General features: G+C 42.3%; 1 protein-coding gene across 1 annotated transcript; it reads right to left on the bottom strand.

Annotated features, from left to right (window-relative positions):
* Positions 1–548: 548 nt before the first annotated feature.
* Positions 549–21,232, bottom strand: LOC143767382 (uncharacterized). The gene is made up of 7 exons (XM_077255683.1): positions 21,182–21,232; positions 18,757–18,896; positions 18,448–18,627; positions 18,241–18,364; positions 18,060–18,157; positions 14,998–15,088; positions 549–3,611 (listed from the first exon to the last, which is right to left on the bottom strand). Exons 2-7 carry the CDS (start codon positions 18,832–18,834, stop codon positions 2,614–2,616), a joined length of 1,569 nt encoding a protein of 522 aa, XP_077111798.1. The 5' UTR covers positions 18,835–18,896; positions 21,182–21,232; the 3' UTR covers positions 549–2,613.
* Positions 21,233–22,135: the final 903 nt, after the last annotated feature.

Consider the following 22,135-nt stretch of genomic DNA (forward strand, 5'->3'; position numbering starts at 1 on the left):
TAAACAGATGTGTCCATGGTCTGTCAGAAATAACTAACTAGGAGAGACCCTGACAGATGAGATGCACAAATATTGCAGGTAGACACGAAATCAAAAAACATCCTGATGTAATACTAGCCACCAAAAAAACAAGAAGGTCCAAAGTTTCTTTGCTGCCCGTGTGACCTGCAAGAACTGAGTGATGATGTTCTCCTAAAATTTTAAAGGGAATCTGTCACCTACTTTTTCGTATATAACCTTCGGCCACCGCTATCAGGGGCTTATCTACAGCATTCTGTAATGCTGTAGATAAGCCCTGATGTAACCTGAAAGATAAGAAAAAGAAGTTATATTATACTCACCTGGGGGGGGCAGTCCGGCACCTCCTATCTTCATGTGATGATGTCCTCTTCCTTGCTTCTGTCGCAGCTGCTGCTTGCAGCTTGCTTCTGCCCAGGCGAGTATAATTTAACTTGTTTTTCATATCTTTTAGGTTACATCGGGGGCTTATCTACAGCATTACAGATTGCTGTAGTTAAGCCCCTAAAGGTGGTTACCACAGTTTATATATGAAAATGCAGGTGACAGATTCCTTTTAAGATGTAAATTTAAAAAGGCACAAATAATTTTCCTGAGGGACAGGAAGCAGGGGTTCCTCCTGAGCCTTCAACACCTCCTGCTCAAGAAATGAGCAAATGGTGGAAATGACCACTCCATCTTGTAGAATATGAACAGAGTCAGTCATTCACACTACCTTCCCCAGGGAAACTCCTAGAAAAGGCATCAGCCTTGATGTTCTTAACCCCGAGTCAGTAAGTGACAAACAAATTGACCTTCGTGAAAAATAAAGACAGCCTACCTTTTCTTGGAGTGAGACGATTAGTGGATTACAGGTACAACAGATTTTTATGTTCGATAATCATGTCACGTCGTAGCAAGGAAATGCCTGGTGTGTGGCACAAACAAGGGAAAGAAGGTAAAGGGTGCCTTGACAACAGGGAAAGGGAAGAAGGTACACCCCTAAACACTCACCCGAGACTGCACCCGGCACTCCCTATTGTCCCTTGATGGGTCCTTCCCCCGTGTGCTGTCACATGCCTAAGCAATGGCTGGCCCAGAGCTAGCCCTAACTAGTAAGGGCAGTAAAACACTGGTCTCACTACTAAGGTAAGGAAACACCGGAAAGGAAACAAACAAGGAGACGTCAAACAACAAATAGAACTCCACAGCTTAAACATGAACAACCTCACCAGGGATAGGAACAACTTCTCAAGGAGGTCAGCATAGCAAACCTGTAACCTACACAGGAGAGAGCTAGGAGTGAGTAAATAATGGGAGTGGCAACTGAGATTAGAGCCATATGGAATCGGAGCAGGATCAAAAAAGAACCCTTAACAGCTTCCTCACCACGTGAAAATCAATCTGCACCATTCAAGTTAAATGCCGAGCGGACTCCAAAGAGGACTTGCGATCTGCCAACCGCTGCAACATTCTGATCCCAGATATCCCAGAGGTCTCAGTAGGATGAGGCACATTCGTGACAATTAGAAACAATTCAATCAGCTCTCCTCTCAGGGACCGTACAGCACAACTGACAGTGCTAGGAGAGGTGATTCCGGAGATTGGTAACAGAACATCATTATTTTATATTTGTTCTCTTTTATTTCTTGTACAATTTAAAGTCTCAGTAACTCATACCCAAATAATTTGCCAGGTACGAAGAGGGAATTCTCTTATCTTCACAAATGGGTATCCCATTTAATCATTCATGTGCGTAGGGATGCCAGGGAGGGTATGGGGTCATTTACCATTGAGTACATTTCTGAAATTAGCCCTTTAGTAGAAAAGGAATTGCTACATATCTTTTCAAAAGTGGTTGGGAGAGTGATTTGACAGAGACTAGAGAGAGCAGAGTTAAAAAGGGGAAAAAGCAAATTGCTCTATCTGAAATTTATTTTAACGCCCTCACTCAGGGATATTAAATATGGGTTTTATAGATTTGAAAGGAAAACACATGGTTTTCATATTGGCATTGGTTTTGTCCACAAATCAGAACAGGCTCATCGATGACCAAGTGAGAACCATAGCTGAAGTCATGCTGTATGAGAAATGTTAATGAAATAAGATAAGAAAAATATAGGGGATTTCCTTAATGACAAAGAAAAGAGTCTATTGTGTTTGACAAATACATCTCATGTAAATTTAATTAGACCCAGAAAGTCTGTTGAGGGTCCATTTATTGAATGTGAAGCCCAAGAAGGGATTCTGCATACGTAACTAGAACAATAATATTTATTTACCTACATCTGGGACTGCAAGCCTCCCTGGTATTGGCTATATACTGAAACTTGCAAAGCATTTTTTACATTCTGAACACAAACATGGCTAGCCCCCGGTGTGAGATCTGTGATGTTTACGATTTGATATAACTGTATAACAACATGTTCTACACTCTCAACATGAAAATGGCTTTTCACCTGTGTGAGTTTTATGATGTGTAATAAGATGTGATTAAAACATTTTCCACATTTTGAACATGAATATGGCTTCTCCCCCGTGTGCATTCTCTGATGTGTGACAGCATGGTATTTCTGTGTAAAACATTTCCCACATTCTGAACATTAATATGGCTTCTCACATGTGTCTTTTCTGATGCTGGACAAGAGTTGATTTAGCTGTAAAACATTTTCCACATTCTAAACAAGAAAAAGGCTTTTCCCCTGTGTGACTTCTCAAATGTACAAGAAGATTTGATTTTTTTGCAAAACATTTCCCACATTCTGAACATGAAAATGGCTTCTCACCTGTGTGATTTCTCTCATGTGCAACAAGATTTGCTTTCTGTGTAAAACATTTCCCACATTTTGAACATGAATATGGCTTCTCCCCAGTGTGAAATGTTTGATGTGCAAGAAGATGTGATTTCTTTTTAAAACATTTCTCACATACGGAACATGAAAAAGGTTTCTCCCCTGTGTGCATTCTCTGATGTGTGACAGCATGGTATTTCTGTGTAAAACATTTCCCACATTCTGAACATGAATACGGCTTCCCACCTGTGTGTGTTTTCTGATGTCTAGCAAGACTTGATTTCTCTGTAAAACACTTTCCACATTCTGAACATGAAAAAGGCTTCTCCCGTGCATGACTTCTCTGATGTACAAGAAGATTTGATTTTTGTGTACAACATTTCCCACATTCTGAACATGAAAATGGCTTCTCACCTGTGTGATTTCTCTCGTGTGCAACAAGATTTGATTTTTTTGCAAAACATTTCCCACATTCTAAACATGAAAATGGCTTCTCGCCGGTGTGATTTCTCTCATGTGCAACAAGATTTGATCTTTTTGCAAAACATTTCCCACACTGTGAACATGAATATGGCTTCTTTTTTCTGTGAGCTCCTTGATGTTCACTATCAGTTCTGTAATTTTTGTTTTGCATAATAGTCAGTGATGAATCAGAAGATTCAAGCTTTTCAAAAGGATCAGATGGTGGATCTTTACTGTGAAGGGCTGAGGAGAAATCCGGAATATTGTCATTTTCTTCACATGTATCCGGTGTGATAGTATGATCACGTGCAGTCAAATCTGAAAGTGCAAGATGTGTCCCGGATCTGCTGGTACAATCATCTGCCAAGAATAAAACAGAAATTATAACATATACCGCCTTGAAATTAGATTAATAATTATAATATTTATACTTTTTATAACATTTCTATACAAATTGTACTAAAAATTGATTAGGAACTGATGAAGGCACTAGTGGCAGCAATAGATAGTAAAGCAGGAACTCAGATTCAATATTAGACCATTAGGTTTCTGCTCTTTTCGTCTTTCACTTCAACACTTTATACAGTAGGTCCAGGTTTCAGTGTACCTGTCACCAAACTTTTGTGAAATAAATAATTATTTATATTTAATGCAATATTCAGTGAAGTCAACCTTCCAAAAAATCCTCAAAACTATCCCACCTCATTCACTTTCCATATAACAAATACAAAACCAACAAACAACAATGAAGTGCAGTCGAATGAATTACAGAAGCGAAGCGTGTTAACGACTGAACCACTGAAAAATACAGAAAGCTAGTCTGAGCCCAGAGACACAATGGGGATATTATACATACATACATATATGTATGTATATGTATATATATATATACACATATATATATATACATATGTATATGTATGTGTATATATACACATACACACAGTTATATGAAAAAGTTTGGGCACCCCTATTAATCTTAAGCTTAATGTTTTATAAAAAATTGTTTTTTTTGCTACAGCTATTTCAGTTTCATATATCTAATAACTGTTGGACACAGTAATGTTTCTGCCTTGAAATGAGGTTTATTGTACTAACAGAAAATGTGCAATCTGCATTCAAACAAAATTTGACAGGTGCATAAGTATGGGCACCTCACCAGAAAAGTGACATTAATATTTAGTAGATCCTCCTTTTGCAAAAATAACAGCCTCTAGTCGCTTCCTGTAGCTTTTAATGAGTTCCTGGATCCTGGATGAAGGTATTTTTGACCATTCCTCTTTACAAAACAATTCCAGTTCAGTTAAGTTTGATGGTCGCCGAGCATGGACAGCCCTCTTCAAATAATCCCACAGATGTTCAATGATATTCAGGTCTGGGGACTGGGATTGCCATTCCAGAACAGTGTAATTGTTCCTCTGCATGAATGCCTGAGTAGATTTGGAGCGGTGTTTTGGATCATTGTCTTGCTGAAAGATCCATCCCCTGGTAACTTCAACTTTGTCACTGATTCATGAACATTATTGTCAAGAATCTGCTGAAACTGAGAGGAATCCATGCGTCCCTCAACTTTAACAAGATTCCCGGTGCCGGCATTGGCCACACAGCCCCAAAGCATGATGGAACCTCCACCAAATTTTACTGTGGGTAGCAAGTGTTTTTCTTGGAATGCTGCTGTGTTTTTTTGTCACCATGCATAACGCCTTTTTGTATGACCAAACAACTCAATCTTGGTTTCATCAGTCCACAGGACCTTCTTCCAAAAAGAAATTGGCTTCTCCAAATGTGCTTTTGCATACCTCAGCCGACTCTGTTTGTGGCGTGCTTGCAGAAACGGCTTCTTTCGCATCACTCTCCCATACAGCTTCTCCTTGTGCAAAGTGCGTTGTATAGTTGACCGATGCACAGTGATACCATCTGCAGCAAGTTGATGCTGCAGCTCTCTGGAGGTGGTCTGACGATTGTCCTTGACTGATCTCACCATTCTTCTTCTCTGCCTTTCTGATATTTTTTTTGGCCTGCCACTTCTGGCCTTAACAAGAACTGTCCCTGTGTTCTTCTATTTCCTTACTATGTTTCTCACAGTGGAAACTGACAGCTTTTTGTATCCTTCCCCTGAACAACTATGTTGAATAATCTTTGTTTTCAGATCATTTGACAGTTGTTTTGAGGAGCCCATGATGCCATTCTTCAGAGGAGATTCAAACAGGAGAACAACTTGCAAGTGGCCACTTTAAGTAGCTTTTCTCATGACTGCATACACCTGACTATGAAGTTCAAAGCTCAATGAGGTTACAAAACCAAAAAAAAGTTCTTTAGTAAGTCAGTAAAAAGTAGGTAGGGTTATTTAAAACAAGAAAATGATAAGGGTGCCCATACTTATGCACCTGTCAAATTTTGTTTGAATGCAGATTGCACATTTTCTGTTAGTACAATAAACCTCATTTCAAGGCAGAAACATTACTGTGTCCAACAGTTATTAGATATATGAAACTGAAATAGCTGTTGCAAAAAAAACCAATTTTTATAAAACACTTAAGATTAATAGGGGTGCCCAAACTTTTTCATATAACTGTATATCTACAATAAAAAAGGAGAGAAAAAAAAGGTGACGGCACCACTTTGCAGCAAAGTCTGATAATCACATATGTGGCACACATGCGTCAACTATACCATAGGATACCGGGTGCTTATCCAAGAAAAAAACATCATAAAGAGTATGCAGAAAATAGAAAAAATGGATAGCACTCACCGATCCTTAAAAATCTTGCTTTATTTCAACGTTTAAAACATCATGGCCAGGAGAACAGATGGAGTGGAGTGTGTGAAGTGAGTGGAGTGTGTGAGCCAGTGCTGACAACGGCCGTTTCGCGCTCAACAGTGCTTCTGAAGGCATCAAAACTATGAATTAACACATGTGGAATTTACCACCTTTTGCTTTGATGACTGCTTTGCACACTCTTGGCATTCTCTAGTTGAGCTTCAAGAGGTAGTCACCAGGAATGGTCTTCCAACAATCTTGAAGGAGTTCCCAGAGATGCTTAGCACTTCTTAGCCCTTTTGCCTTCACTCTGCGGTCCAGCTCACCCCAAACCATCTCGATTGGGTTCAGGTCCGTTGACTGTGGAGGCCAGGTCATCCTTCGTAGCACCCCATCACTCTCCTTCTTGGTCAAATAGCCCTTACACAGCCTGCAGGTGTGTTTGGAGGTCATTGTCCTGTTGAAAAATAAATGATGGTCCAACTAAACGCAAACCGAAAGGAATAGCATGCCGCTGCAAGATGCTGTGGTAGCCATGATGGTTCAGCATGCCTTCAATTTTGAATAAATCCCCAACAGTGTCACCAGCAAAGCACCCCCACACCATCACACCTCCTCCTCCATGCTTCACGGTGGGAACCAGGCATGTAGAGTCCATCCGTTTACCTTTTCTGCGTCACACAAAGACACAGTGGTTGGAACCAATGATCTCAAATTTGGACTCATCAGACCAAAGCACAGATTTCCACTGGTCTAATGTCCATTCTTTGTGTTATTTAGCCCAAACAAGTCTCTTCTGCTTGTTGCCTGTCCTTAGCAGTGGTTTCCTAGCAGCTATTTTACCATGAAGGCCTGCTGCACAAAGTCTCCTCTTAACAGTTGTTGTAGAGATGTGTCTGCTGCTAGAACTCTGTGTTGCATTGACCTGGTCTCTAATCTGAGCTGCTGTTAACCTGCAATTTCTGAGGCTGGTGACTCGGATAAACTTATCCTCAGAAGCAGAGGTGACTCTTGGTCTTTCTTTCCTGGGGCGGTCCTCATGTGAGCCAGTTTCTTTGTAGTGCTTCATGGTTTTTGAAACTGCACTTGGGGACACTTTCAAAGTTTTCCCAATTTTTGGGACTGACTGACCTTCATTTCTCAAAGTAATGATGGCCACTCATTTTTATTTACTTAGAATTTGTATTATGGCAGGAAAAATCAGCTAACAGTCTATTCAGTAGGACTATCAGCTGTGTATCCACCAGACTTCTGCAAACACAACTGATGGTCCCAACACCATTTATAAGGCAAGAAATCCCACTTATTAAACCTGACAGGGCACACCTGTGAAGTGAAAACCATTCCCGGTAACTACCTCTTGAAGCTCATCAAGAGAATGCCAAGAGTGTGCAAATAGGTCATCAAAGCAAAAGGTGGCTACTTTGAAGAACCTAAAATATAAGACATAATTTCAGTTGTTTCAAACTATTTTGTTAAGTATATAATTCCACATGTGTTAATTCATAGTTTTAACCCCTTACTGACATCGGACGGGATAGTACGTCCGATGTCAGCTCCCCTGCTTTGATGCAGGGCTCCGCGGTGAGCCCGCATCAAAGCCGGGACATGTCAGCTGTTTTTAACAGCTGACATGTGCCCGCAATAGTGGCGGGTGAAATCGCGATTCACCCGCCGCTATTAACTAGTTAAATGCCGCTGTCAAACGCAGACAGCGGTATTTAACTACCGCATCCGGCCGGGCGGCCGGAAATGATGGCATCGCCGACCCCCGTCACATGATCGGAGGTCGGCGATGCTTTTACATTGTAACCATAGAGTTCCTTGAGACCTCTATGGTTACTGATCGCCGGTAGCTGTGATCGCCACCCTGTGGTCGGCGCTCACAGCACACCTGATTTTCTGCTGCATAGCAGCGAACAGCAGATCGCTGCTATGTAGCAGAGGCGATCGTGCTGTGCCTGCTTCTAGCCTCCCATGGAGGCTATTGAAGCATGGCAAAAGTTAAAAAAAAAGTTAAAAAAAATGTGAAAAAAATAAAAAAAATATAAAAAGTTTAAATCACCCCCCTTTCGCCCCAATCAAAATAAATCAATAAAAAAATCAAATCTACACATATTTGGTATCGCCACGTTCAGAATCGCCCGATCTATCAATAAAAAAAAAACATTAACCTGATTGCTAAACGGCGTAACGATAAAAAAATCGAAACACCAGAATTACGTTTTTTTGGTCGCCGCGACATTGCATTAAAATGCAATAACGGGCGATCAAAAGAACGTATCTGCACTGAATTGGAATCATTAAAAACACCAGCTCGGCACGCAAAAAATAAGCCCTCAACTGACCCCAGATCATAAAAAATGGAGACGCTACGAGTATCGGAAAATGGCGCAATTTTTTTTTTTTTTTTAGCAAAGTTTGGAAAAAATTTTTCACCACTTAGGTAAAAAAATAACCTAGTCATGTTAGGTGTCTATGAACTCGTAATGACCTGGAGAATCATAATGGCAGGTCAGTTTCAGCATTTAGTGAACCTAGCAAAAAAGCCAAGCAAAAAACAAGTGTGGGATTGCACTTTTTTTGCAATTTCACCGCACTTGGAATTTTTTTCCCGTTTTCTAGTACACGACATGGTAAAACCAATGATGTCGTTCAAAAGTACAACTCGTCCCGCAAAAAATAAGCCCTCACATGGCCAAATTGACGGAAAAATAAAAAAGTTATGGCTCTGGGAAGGAGGGGAGTGAAAAACGAACACGGAAAAACGAAAAAAATCCCACGGTCATGAAGGGGTTAATGCCTTCAGTGTGAATTTACAATTTTCATAGTCATGAAAATACAGAAAAATCTTTAAATGAGAAGGTGTGTCCAAATTTTGGGTCAGTACTGTATATACAGTACATGACTATGACACCACACAGTTCCTGTCAGCACGCGGCAGTGCCGGCTCTGCAGGTGGAGATAAGGTAAACATCCTCCCACCCTCTCTACGGATGTCTACAGAACAAACCAGCCCATTATGCAAGTTAGTTAAAACCTCACAGCACGTAGTGTGCTGGAGGAAAATACTCTGGGTTTTACATCACTGACGGGTAGTGACGGGGGCCTGTCTGGGCTGCTGTGCTGAGAGGACATGCAACAGGAGAGCTCTCTCCAGACACTGTAGATTACAAGGCTCCACAGCCTCATTTTCAGCAAGATTACCTTCAGCGATTGTCCCCAGGAGAGCTAGGACTCGGCACATGCGGTGACAGTGTTGGCTGCTCATGCAAGAGCCCTGGATGCATCCCCCTTCAGATGTGGCTGCTTCACAGAAGGAGGAAGGTGAGGCTGGAGGCTCAGACACAAGGGAACTGCTGATAGGGACAGGAGACGGTGAGTCAGCAGGGGGTGAGGTGGATGGACACATGGAGGAGGTTTCCCAGCAGCAGGGATTACAGGAGGGTCTGAAGGAGGAGGAGTTATTTACAGTGTCCACCTCACAAAATGGCCCCTTGGCTTCAGAAGACTCTGTTCTACAGCCTCTCCGCCACCCAGGCTGGATCAAACCCCTAAGCCCACATCACAGACAGGAAGGAAGAAAATCTCCATACAAAGGGGCCAGGGGAGACTGGGATATAAGAGCCAAAGGATCATTCAGAGGCACTTTATTCTACTAATAAAGAAGGGGACTGGACTGACCCACAGGATGATTCCTCTGGGGATGAGGAGGAGGGACTGGCATATGATCCTCCCTCTTCAGCGGCTTGGGAGAGACTTGTTACATGTTCTCTCTAAAGATGATTTTAATGCTTTAATTAAAAAGGTTAAAAATACTTGCGGTTGTGATAGCATGTATAAGGCAAGATTTGCAGCAACTGACAGGTCGCTTAGACAATCTGGAGGGGGATCATGATGTTACTAGATACCATGTGTCAGAATTGCATCAACTAACTCCCCTTCAACAAAAGACTGTAAGAGATCTTCAGGTTCAATTTAGAGGATCTAAAAACCAGGGGCAGAAGATGTAATATTAGAGTACAGGGTGTTCCAGAGTCCAATGAACAGGAGAATCCTAAACTAATTCTGCAAACTATCTTCAACTTCTTTCCAACATAGGGCATAATAGTACGCCGATGTCGGACTCCCTTCCTTTGATGAGGGCTCCGATGGTGAGCCCACATCTCTCCCTGTACATGTCAGCTGTTTTGAACAGCTGACATGCGCTCGGAATAGCCGAGGGTAGAATCGCGATCCACCCGTGGCTATTAACCCATTAAATGCCACTGTCAAACGCTGACAGTGATATTTAACTCGTGCTTCCGGCCATCGGGACGAAAACCCGCCCACCGATGACCCCTGTCACGTGATCGCGGGTCACCGGTTCATTGGCATGACAACCATAGGCCTCCTGGAGACCTCTATGGTTGTCACTGCCAGATTGTTGTGAGCGCCACTCAGTGGTCGGTACTCACAGCAAGTGAGTAATTCTACTACATAGAGGCGATCTGATCGTCGCCTCTATGTAGCAGAGCCAATCGGGTTGTGGCAGCTTCTAGTCTCCCATGGAGACTATTGAAGCATGCCAAAAATAAAAAAAATGTTTTAAAATAAAATATAAAAAGTTCAAATCACTCCCCTTTCGCCCCATTCAAAATAAAACAATAAAAAATAAATAATCAAAACATACACATATTTGGTATCGCCACATTCAGAATCTACCGATCTATCAATAAAAAAAGGATTAACCTGATCGCTAAACGACGTAGCGAGAAAAAAAGTCAAACTGCCAGAATTACTTTTTTTGGTCGCCACGACATTGCATAAAAATGCAATAACGGGGGATCAAAAGATCGTATCTGCACCAAAATAATAAAATTAAAAATGTCAGTTCGACACGCAAAAAATAAGCCCTCTCCCAACCCGAGATCACGAAAAATTGAGATGCTAAGGGAATCGTAAAATGGCACCATTTCTTTTTTTTTAACAAAGTTTGGAATTTTTTTTTCACCATTTAGATAAAAAGAACCTAGACATGTTTCATATCTATGAACTCGTAATGACCTGGAGAATCATAATGGCAGGTCAGTTTTAGCATTTAGTGAACCTAGTAAAAAAGCTAAACAAAAAAAAGTGGGATTGCACTTTTTTTGCAATGTCACCGCATGTGGAATTTTTTTTCCCCATTTTCTAGTACACAACATGGTAAAACAAATGGTGTCGTTCAAAAGTATAACTTGGCCCTCACACGGAAAAATAAAAAAGTTATTGCTATGTGAAGAAGGGGAGCAAAACTGGATATTACTTACTGGTAAAAGGATTTTACGGAGTCCACAACAGCACCCTACTGAGGGGATCCGCCCACCAGTACAGGGAACCTACAGGTTAAAAGGGGGCTATCCCCCTCGACTCCTCAGTTGTGTTTCAGAGCATGAGAGGAACCGCCAGCCAGATCAGTACACAGTAATCATATTTACTGTACATCACAAAATACCATCACCTCTAAAGAATGAGAAAATTACAACACACTTCCCTTCAGAGTGCAGGAAGCCAAGTGAATAGTTAATGTGCGGGTGCTGTCGTGAACTCCGTAAAATCCTATTACCGGTAAGTAACCCCTTCTCATGTACAGCACCATGGAATAAATGGTGCTATATAAATAATAATAATTTGGGGTTTTCCTATCACCACGACAGCACCCTACTGAGAGACTTTCAGAGACTGTCACCTGGGAGGGACCACAGCATTAAGAACTGATCGCCCAAAGTCCAGACTAGAAGTGGATGATAGGTCAAGACAGTAGTGTCTATAAAAGGTGGAAGGTGAAGACCACTTTGCCGCCTTACAAATCGAATCAATGGAGACATCTTCATTTTCAGCCCAGGAAGATGCTCTCACTTCTTTGCGGAAGGGTTTCCCCCTTGGCTGAATAAGCTAGGCAGATCACGTCTCTTATCCACTGGGCGATAGTGTTCCTTGTGACAACCGACCCCTTCTTTCTGCCCTGAAAGGAGACAAAGCCCTACTCTGCCTCCAAGACCGAGTCCTCTCTAAATACTCTAGTACAGCCCTTCTGACATCTAAAGTATGCCATCTTTGTTCCTCTGCTGTAGCAGGGCTATCGAAAAAGGATGGTAGATAAATTTCCTGACTCCTATGAAACCCAGATGCGACTTTTGGTAAATAAGCTGGGTCCGGTTTCAGAACTATCTTGTCTTGATAAATCATCAAAACCGGAGTATCTACTGACAGTGCTTGAATGTCACTGGCCAGTCTTGCAGAAGTTAAGGCTACTAATAAAGCTGTCTTGAGGGTCAGAACCTTAACAGAGGCAGCATCTAATGGATCGAAGGTGGGACCTGTTAATGCGTCTAATGGGTTCAAATCTCAAGGAGGTAATCTAGGAATAGGCACTGAGTCACCACATTCACAGGCTTTTATAAATCTAGTGACCCACCTGTCCCCTGCTACATTATAGTTCCCACCTGTCCCCTGCTACATTATAGTTATATAGTGCGCCCAGAGCAGATACCTGTACTCTAAAGGTGTTAACAGATAACCCCAACTCCTGACCCTTCCGGCAATTCTGGAATTTTTGCAGAATTGGAACCTGGTCCGACAGGTCTTATAGTAAATTTTGGTGGTAACCTCCTTCCTACTCTTTAGTAAGGTGGTGATTAGTGCTTCTGTAAACCCTCTACGTCTCAGCAGCTCCCTCTCAAATTCCACGCCGTCAAGTGGAGACCTTCCATCTGGGGATAACAGACTGGGCCCTGAGAGAGAAGCCTCGGGCTCGCTGGCAGTACCCAAGGGTCGGTCACGGACATCGCCCTCAGCCAAGAAAACCAAGGCTTTCTGGGCCAGAAGGGGGAGATCAAGACTACTCTTGCTTTCTCGTCTCTCATTTTCCTGAGTACTAGCGGGATCAGACACATCGGAGGGAATGCGTAGGCTAGAGTATAGCCCCACCGGACTTGAAGGGAGTCTACCACCTATGGCTGGTCTGACACCTGTAGGGATGCCTGTATGTCCGGGAGGCCCAATAACCGTACTATCTGTCTGAACACCTGTCGGTCTAGGGACCATTCCCCGTGGCAAATACACAGACTCAGATACAGATACCATAATCACTAGATAGTCCTGGAAAAAAACCCAGGACTTGGGATAATACCCTCTGACGCTTCCTAATACATTATAACCAGAGAAACTGAAGCATACCAACTCACAAGTTTTTAAAAAAGGAGTAACTATAATTTTATTAACACTATAGTTTACAAATAGTAATCCAATAATATTACAGACAAGATATAACATCCAGAGCTATTTGAATATTAGGTATAGGTGCACCAAATACAGTGTTACACCATAGAGGTAGAAACAGGGTATAAATAGCAAAGTCACTATGGTCAACTACTATATCATATTAAATGCCAGTGCATAACCAGTATAGGGATAATGACATTTCGCTACTATTGCATAGGTTAAGAGGAAACTAGCTCCATGGTCCCGTGACCCCTAAATCTCACAGATGTAAATAGGACCAATAGTCCCATCAAATATCCTTACCCATATTTCTGTCCATTGGTGTAAACACGCGCCCCTACGCGTGTTTCGCCCACAGCTTCCTCGGGGGGCCCGCATTTGTCTCCGCCCGAGTGCGCTAACAACGAGGGCCGTGTGGAAGGGGCTTTGCATGTGGAGTGTGGCTATGTGGAGTGGGCGTGGCTTGATACACACATACATACACTCAGCTTTATATATATATATATAGATTTCTATAGTAAATTATATAATTTCCAGGATACGCTTCATTTGGATGAAAATAGAAGGGATTCCCTATTGAAAAATTACTTATACAATTTCAATTTACTAGTCCTGGCACCTGAAGCGGTAAACTCTCTTAGGACTCTCTCATACCAGATACCGTCGCATTCATACTTTATACTTATTTCTAAAGCGGGAAAAGACCACTAGGATTGCTCTAATTGTCATCCGATTGCCTTATTAAACTCGGACTTGAAAATATTTACCTGTATGTTGGCTAATAGACTTAATCAGTGGCTACCCCGGCTTATTAGTAAGGATCAGGTAGGCTTTGTCCCTTTTCGCCCGGGAGGGAACAACTTTAGAAGGGCGATAGATTGGATTGACGTGTCCAACAAAAATAAAAAACAAACACTTATTTTAAGTTTAGAAGCAGAGAAGCCATTTGACCGACTTAACTGATCTTCCTTGTTTGAAACAGTGAAAACATTTGGTATCTCAGGAGCTTTTTTTACAGAATTAAATGCATCGTATAGATCCCCATCAGCCTCGATTAAATTGCCCTTTGTGTCTCTCTCTTTTCTCATCTCTAATGGCATGAGGTAGGGATGCCCTCTTTCCCCCCTGCTATATGTAATGTGTCTGGAGCCTTTAGCGGCAATGATACATCAAAATCATAATATCTCAGGGGTGGAAGTCAAGAATAAGGTATTTAAGATTTCACTATTTGCTGAGGACATTTTACTGACCCTCACTAAACTTCATATAGCAATCCCCAACTTCATGGTTACTTTGAAGGAGTATGAACAACTGTCGGGATATAACTTAAATGCCTATTAAACAGAGGCCTTACCCTTGAACATTTCCTCTAATATCAATAATCAATTAAGAATTAATAGTTCCAATTCTCCTATAATATTCAAGTCTAATAAGAGTCAACCTCCCAAAAAATCCTCAAAACTATCCCACCACATTCACTTTCCAAATAACAAATATAAAACCAACAAACAATATTGAAGTACAGTCAATGAAACACACAAGCGACACAAGTTAACTATGTATAATATAATTATGTATATCTCCATCCAGTAGCACAATATTTTCAAAATACTGCCCAATATAACCTGTTCAGAAGGTAACCCCTTAAGAACGCAATCTATATTTGATTTAGCACTTTCATTTTTTCCTTCTCTTTCTCTCTAATCTGTGACTTCCCTACATATAGTGGTCACTACTCACCTGTGCGGTTATCTGTGAGAATCTCCCCTTTACACCTCTCATCACCCCTCACATATGTCTCTGTAGTATTAATATGGGGCAGATCTTCACCCTGAAACAAAATATTGTAAAAGTCACAGACAGATGGAAAAGTTGTGTGAAAGGATTCAGAAGAACAGAAAAGATGAAATAGCTGTAGGTCTCCTGTATAAATCCAACATGTTGACTACTAAATGTAACCAGCAGTCTCCATAATAAAAAAAATTGTGAGAAAAATCAAGACAACATCTATAGTCTATGATCAGTTTTTTCCTGTCATCTACACCAAAGGGAACACACACTGAAGGGTCACATTATTAGACCTCATTCGGTCTTCAGAACCTCAGCAAATTGTTATGTTGTGAATTCCAAAGAGTATTAATCCTTCTGCATGAGTAATGTCCATTGATGACAGGAAAGGTTTTTACAGTTGCCGTAATATAGATGGAGGTGCTAACTTGCTCTGAATAAGTCATTCTCACTTGTAAAGCAGATGTTCCATAGGATTAAGAACTAAACACTATAAGGTCCGGCTAAGAAAAAAAAATCAAAAATGTACTGTCCTGTTCCTAGAAGCAATCCATGACAAATCGACCATTGTGGCATCAAGCATTGTCCTGCCGTAAGTGTCCTTCTGACAGAAAAGGATGAACTTAGTTGACCACTGGCCACAAAGCCTAGGTAAGCTCCTGTGCTGAAGAGCTGTTTCTTCAGACACTATAGTTGTAGATCCAGTGTTGTATTCATCTGCAGGGCATGACTGTGCACCGCCTGTTCTTAGAACAACTCTTGACAAACACCTCTGACTTCTAACAATGCCCAAAATGTGGGCACATAAAGGCCAATCACTTACCCTAGTAATGGTATCAGTATGGGGGTCATTTTTATTGTATTTTATTTTTGATAATGGGACCCTTTTGCTCTCAATCCGTTGATACATATACCCTGAGGATGCTTTAGGGTGAAAAAGGAAAATATATACCGTATATATATATCATTGGAACAAATTATCTTGAGGAAACCTCTAAATATTTTAAACACCTTTATTTCTATAATTATGTTTAAGGAAGGTTTTCTAAACTGGGTTCAAAGGCCTATAATACTATATTGAGTCAATAATCCTAGGTTCTATACTGATTAACACATATTTTTAGATTATCTATTATCTATACATATATTTAAAAAAAAAATTAATTGCTTGAATTATTAATAAACTTTGTTTTTAAAGTAGTTCATTTTTTCCTTCATACATTTTGTCCTGGAACATTTCTAAATTTAGATAGTGGTGCATAGTTTATAATTTTAAAGATTTAAGATGGCATATGCAAAATACATTTATCCACTCTTCAAATCTTGAGACTCATAATCCACATACAGTCGCACACACTAAGTAGCTGTAATTCAGTCTATGTACAAGTACATGCATATACATATTTTGGCAGGGCAAGGCAAGACATAGGGGTGGGGACTTAAGCGCAGGTAGTATATATAGATGGGATAAGTCTGAAGGCGGTAACCCTGATGAAGGGCGCAGTCCTTCGAAACGCGTAGATCATCCTTTTGATCCCAGCGGTGCTCCGTAGCCTCTGTGACATCACACGCGAGCAGGTACTGTCGGCCATTTTTTCCCTTCAGCTGGTATCCAGGGATGCCACCGGCCGGGTATTCCCTGGCTCTGCGCAGCCCCTATGTACTCCTGCTGCTTGCCTATCGCAGGAGCACAGTCCGCTCACTGCAATCTACACGCCCAGATTAAACTCTGCAAGCGGAGACTTACTATTACTAGGGTAAGTGATTGGCCATACGTGCCCAAGTTTGCTTCCTCTGTAACCACATCTTGGGCATTGTTTTTTTTCTCGGTACCTGTCCAAACTGGCCAACCTTAGTGGCCTCAATCAGCAACTAAGCCACAATTAAAGGGGCTCAACATACCATCCAACTGAGAGGCTATTTCCATTATTTTGTATTATTATGGTTCAGTATTCAGTTTTAAACATACACCCTCAAGTGCGGTATCATGTGTTGTGATTTAATGTAGTTTGTCATTGCAAGTGTCTACAGAAAACTGATCAAGTCATTCTTACTTGTAAAGCAGATGTTCCTTAGGATTAAGATCTGAACACTATAAGGGCCGGGTAAGAATAAAAAAAAAATGTACCGTCATGTTCCTAGAAGCAATCATGACAATACGACCATTGTGGCATCGAGCATTGCCCTGCCGTAAGTGTCCTTCTGCTAGAAAAGGATGAACTTAGGCTGCTTTCACACATCAGGTTTTTTGTTTCAGGCACAATCCGGCAAATTTGCAAAACAAATCCGGCGTAAATTTTGAAAAACACTGATGCACCGGATCCGATTTTTAGCTGGATCCGGGGGAGAGGGAGACGGAGAGAGACCTTCAGGCTTTTTCGCCGCGCAGAAAAAACGTTGCAGTAGACGTTTATTGTGTCTGGCAAAAAAGCCTGAATGGACGGATCCGGCACAAATCGGATGAAACGCATGTCCTTCAGGCACAATCCGGCGCTAATACAACTCTATGTGGAAAAAACGTATCCGGCGTAAAAAAAAAAAACAGATCCATTTTTTTCTAAAACTGCCGGATTGTGCCTGAAACAAAAAACCTGATGTGTGAAAGCAGCCTTAGTTGACCATTGGCCACAAAGCCTAGGTAAGCTCCTGTGCTGAAGAGCTGTTTCTTCAGTCACTATAGTTGTAGATCCAGCGTTGTATTCAGCTGCAGGACATGACTCTGCACCGCCTGTTCTTAGAACATCTCTTACCAAATCCCTCTGATTTCTTTAATTCATTATACTGTAGATTCTCATTGCAAATGTCCACAGAAAACTGATCACTGGATTTCCTGCTGCACTCTGGAGTCACTGGTCACATTTCCATTCACGAAAAATTATATTAGAAAAATTCTGATGTCTCTAATAAAGCGACAGTTCAGTGTAAATTACTGATGGTAAAATCAAGCCTGAAGACAAGATCTTCACAGCTTTCTACACATTAGGGAGATTTTATAATATCTTCTCTCCATCTACCTGATGATCCTGAAGAACATTGGGATTTTCTTGCTTACAATCCTGTGGAAGGAGAGGATGGGGACATCTCTCTGGTGTTGTCCTCTTACTGGATAGAACTAGAGGAAACACATACAGGGACCGAATTCATTCTTTACATACAGATAATTATAGGCCGTGTGTATTTAGTCCTGCCTATTACCTGGTGATGTGAGGGGCTGGGGAACCTCCATCATGATGTCCTTGTAGAGATCTTTGTGTCCTTCTAAATACTCCCACTCCTCCATGGAGAAATAGACGGCGACATCCTGACACCTTATAGGAACCTGACACATACAATGATACCGTCATCCCCCCGATCCCTCCATAGTGTTACTGTATAATGTCCCAGCATTCCCAGCAGTGTCACCTCTCCAGTCAGCAGCTCAATCATCTTGTAGGTGAGTTCTAGGATCTTCTGGTCATTGATGTCCTCATGTATCAGGGGGTGAGGTGGAGGCCCCATGATTGGGCTCAGGGGTCTTCCCCATCCCTCAGACACAGGGTCCTGACAGTGCTCACTAGAGGTCTTCTTCACTACTGTGTAATCCTGGTTATGGAGAGACACATTAATAAACCTCACTACAGACATTTCCAGAGTCCTCACCTCTCCAGTTCTGTCCATCTGTTATTCCCATAGATAAGAATGATGTAATGTGACGTCATCAGAATCTCTCACCTCTCCAGTAAGCCGGAAGAGGATCTCTAGGGTGAGGTGTAATATCCTCTCCGCCATCTTGTCCCTGTCCCTATCCATCCTTGTAGGGTCACTCAGGAGAATAGAAGATCTCCACCGAGAGGATCCGATGTTGTAGGGACCTGAATGGGAAGAAGATGATGTAACAGTATTATATTAGAGCACTACTGACTCTCTGGTGCTGTATATATGTAGACAATTTACTAATATATATATATATATATACACACACACACACACACACACACACACACATTCACAAACACCCACACACAATACAGTGAAATATCATTGACAGTCTAGTACAGAGGGGAGAGGACTTTGTCCTCATGGACTGATTTCAGAGTTTCCCAAAGTGATGTGATGAGACAGTTTTGGAAACTAGACATAGGCAAAGCAGCAAGGCCAGACGGTCTCAGTACACGTGTCCTTAACGTGTATGCAAACCAGCTGTGTACTGTCTTACAGTACCTGTTTACCTGGAGTCTATAATCACTGAGGTTACCAGTGTTATGTCCTGCCCGGTTCCGGTTCCCAAGGCTACTTTCCTAGATTCCCTGAATGACTATCGCAATGTGGCAGGGCCGCCATCTGAGTCTCGCACAAGTAAGTAGGAGCCCTTACTAGTGTATGGGACCCGTGAGCTGAGAGGGCCCTGTGTCAGAGTTTTCATAATCCGGAGCTGTGTGGAGGGAGCAGGAGGAGAAGCGTCATTGTGACAGACAGTTTGGAGAGGCAGCCAGAGCTCAGCCACAGGAGGGTGGGACCCCAGTTGGGCAGTCTCCACCATCTAATCCCCGCTGAGCCTGCAATCGTGCAGTATTCTCCCCCAGTCACAGTAGTTAAGGATATGTATTTGATATATATTTGATTGTAAAGATATACAAAAAAAAACTCTTGCAGACATTTCAACCAATAAACCACAATTCATTTGAGACACGACTCATTGTCCATGTCCTGTGATTACTCCGGCCGTAAAACTCCAATATACAATTTGGCGGCACACAATTAAGGCAAGAACACACGCATCTCGTGTGCCCTACCACAGTCAGTGAGTCAGTGAGCAGCGCAGCCCCACCGGGTGACTGTCTGATCCTGTGCTGGTGAAGTGTATGGAGGGTGTCCTGACAGGCTCCAGTCCACACATGCAGCAGACACTTCCTCAGTGAGCCGGCCGGTGTGCTCAGTGACAGTGTCAGCCATACTATCAGCATAGCAGCCACTCACTGAGGACACTGTTGTGTCCTGACCCCTGTCTATGTGTCAGTTATAGATCCTGATAAGAGCACCTCCTGCAGAGAAGGATAAGGCTGCTGACCTGCAGGAGGCAGGAGGCAGGCCCCCTCTCAAGATTCCCACAGGTGTCATTTGCTCTGAAAAATGCCAGTCTTCAGAATTGAGCTGTGGTATCCTGTCAAGGGGCATCAGCCTTATCCTTCTCTGCAGGGGGCCAGGGGGTCAGCAGGACACTGCTCATCAGGATTTATAGCTGAGGAACAGATTCACCTTCCAGAGAGATCATATAGCATAAACACACTAATATATATATATATATATATATATATATATATATATATATATATATATATATATTTTTATACATATCACAAGCACAGTATATGTAGAAGTATGCAAAACTGCCACAGTATTACAAGAAATAAGTATTTGAGGCCGGACTCCAACATCAGAGGCTAATTGGACAATATCTGGGCTTTAACACGGCACCATAATTGAGCCAATTCTCTCGCATGAGAAAATCATCACTCGTGTGACCCCGGCCTTACACTTTTTTCCTTTGGACAATTCTTTTATATCCCTTAATTAGTCCTAATATTCTTGAAGACTTTATCATATAAGTATCCTTCTCTCTAAGAGCACTGACCTGAGCATCCATCATATGTACGTCCATTTATAAAAAACTATATGATTTATTTCAGATCCATAAAAAAAGAGTTCTTTCAGCTCATACAGACATTCAAATAATGATGAATTGGGAGTGGGGGACAGCAAATGATATAATGAGGGTGGGGGGAGGTGAGAACAAAGAATGATGAACTGAGGGTGGGGAAAAGCAAATAATGAATTGGGGAGGAGGAGAGTAAGTGATGTACTGAAGCTGAGGGAGAGAAAATTATGATGTGTTGGGGGTGGGAGCAAGCCAATGATTATGAATTGAGACCGGGGGACATCAAATAATTCTGTATTGAAAGTATGGGAGAGCAAATGATGAATTGAAGGGGTTCTGTTACTGTGCAGGGCGGCACTATGTCACTTTTTATCTGAGGTAGTGTAGAAGTTGGAAAAAATGGGGAATGTGCTCTGGAATCGGTGCTCTAGATAACATTGTGTTATTTTCTGCAGAAATGAGTCCTGGCTGGACTGAGATAATTCCCCTCTAAGAACTCACCTGTCCTCTCAGGTCCATCACTGGCTTCTCAGGAGGGAAACCTGTGTGCACAGGACCTGTGATGAGGTCACAGGAGGGGAGGAGTCAGGGGTCACATGATCAGGGGCCTCAGTGTATGCAGGACTCTGCTGTGCTGGTTGTCATGGTGCTGGATGAGGGGAAGTTTCTGTGTGGGGTCAGGAGGGGGTTACAGAATGGATGTAGCAGAGCCGTGTGTGTACAAGGTGTACGGAGCGGAGCCGTGTGTGTACGAGGTGTACGGAGCAGAGCCATGTGTGTACGAGGTGTACGGAGCAGAGCCATGTGTGTACGAGGTGTACGGAGTGGAGCCGTGTGTGTACGAGGTGTATGGAGCGGAGCCGTGTGTGTACAAGGTGTACGGAGCGGAGCCGTGAGTGTACCAAGTGTGCAGAGTGGAGCCGTGAGTGTACGGGGTGTACAGAGCGGAGATGTGTGTGTACAAGGTGTACAGAGCGGAGCCGTGTGTGTACGGGGTGTATGGAGCAGAGCCATGAGTGTACGAGGTGTACGGAGCGGAGATGTGTGTGTACGAGGTGTGCGGAGTGGAGCTGTATGTGTATTTCCATTGTGTGTATTGCAGCAATGCAAAAAACATGAAAAAGGCAAATTGGATGTAATTTCACATTTCTGCAGGAAATACTTCATTTTCTGGGACAATTTCAATGCTGCCACCACTTTTGGCCATGACTGTATATGGTTATGGTTCTCTCATCTCTTATTATATATTTTTCCTTGGATGAGCCATGGTGTCAGCAGTACCGTGCACCTTCTGATTATACATTTAGTGATAGAGATTTTCCTCTCACTAAGGCCGGCGTCACACTAGCGAGTTTTACAGACGTATGAGCGCATAAACTACGTCCGTAAAATACGCATTACACACGGCCCAATGATTCTCTATGGCCCAGCTCCTATCTGCCGTATATTACGCAT

The sequence above is a fragment of the Ranitomeya variabilis genome, chromosome 4, assembly GCF_051348905.1.
Source record: "Ranitomeya variabilis isolate aRanVar5 chromosome 4, aRanVar5.hap1, whole genome shotgun sequence".
Taxonomy (NCBI): domain Eukaryota; kingdom Metazoa; phylum Chordata; class Amphibia; order Anura; family Dendrobatidae; genus Ranitomeya; species Ranitomeya variabilis.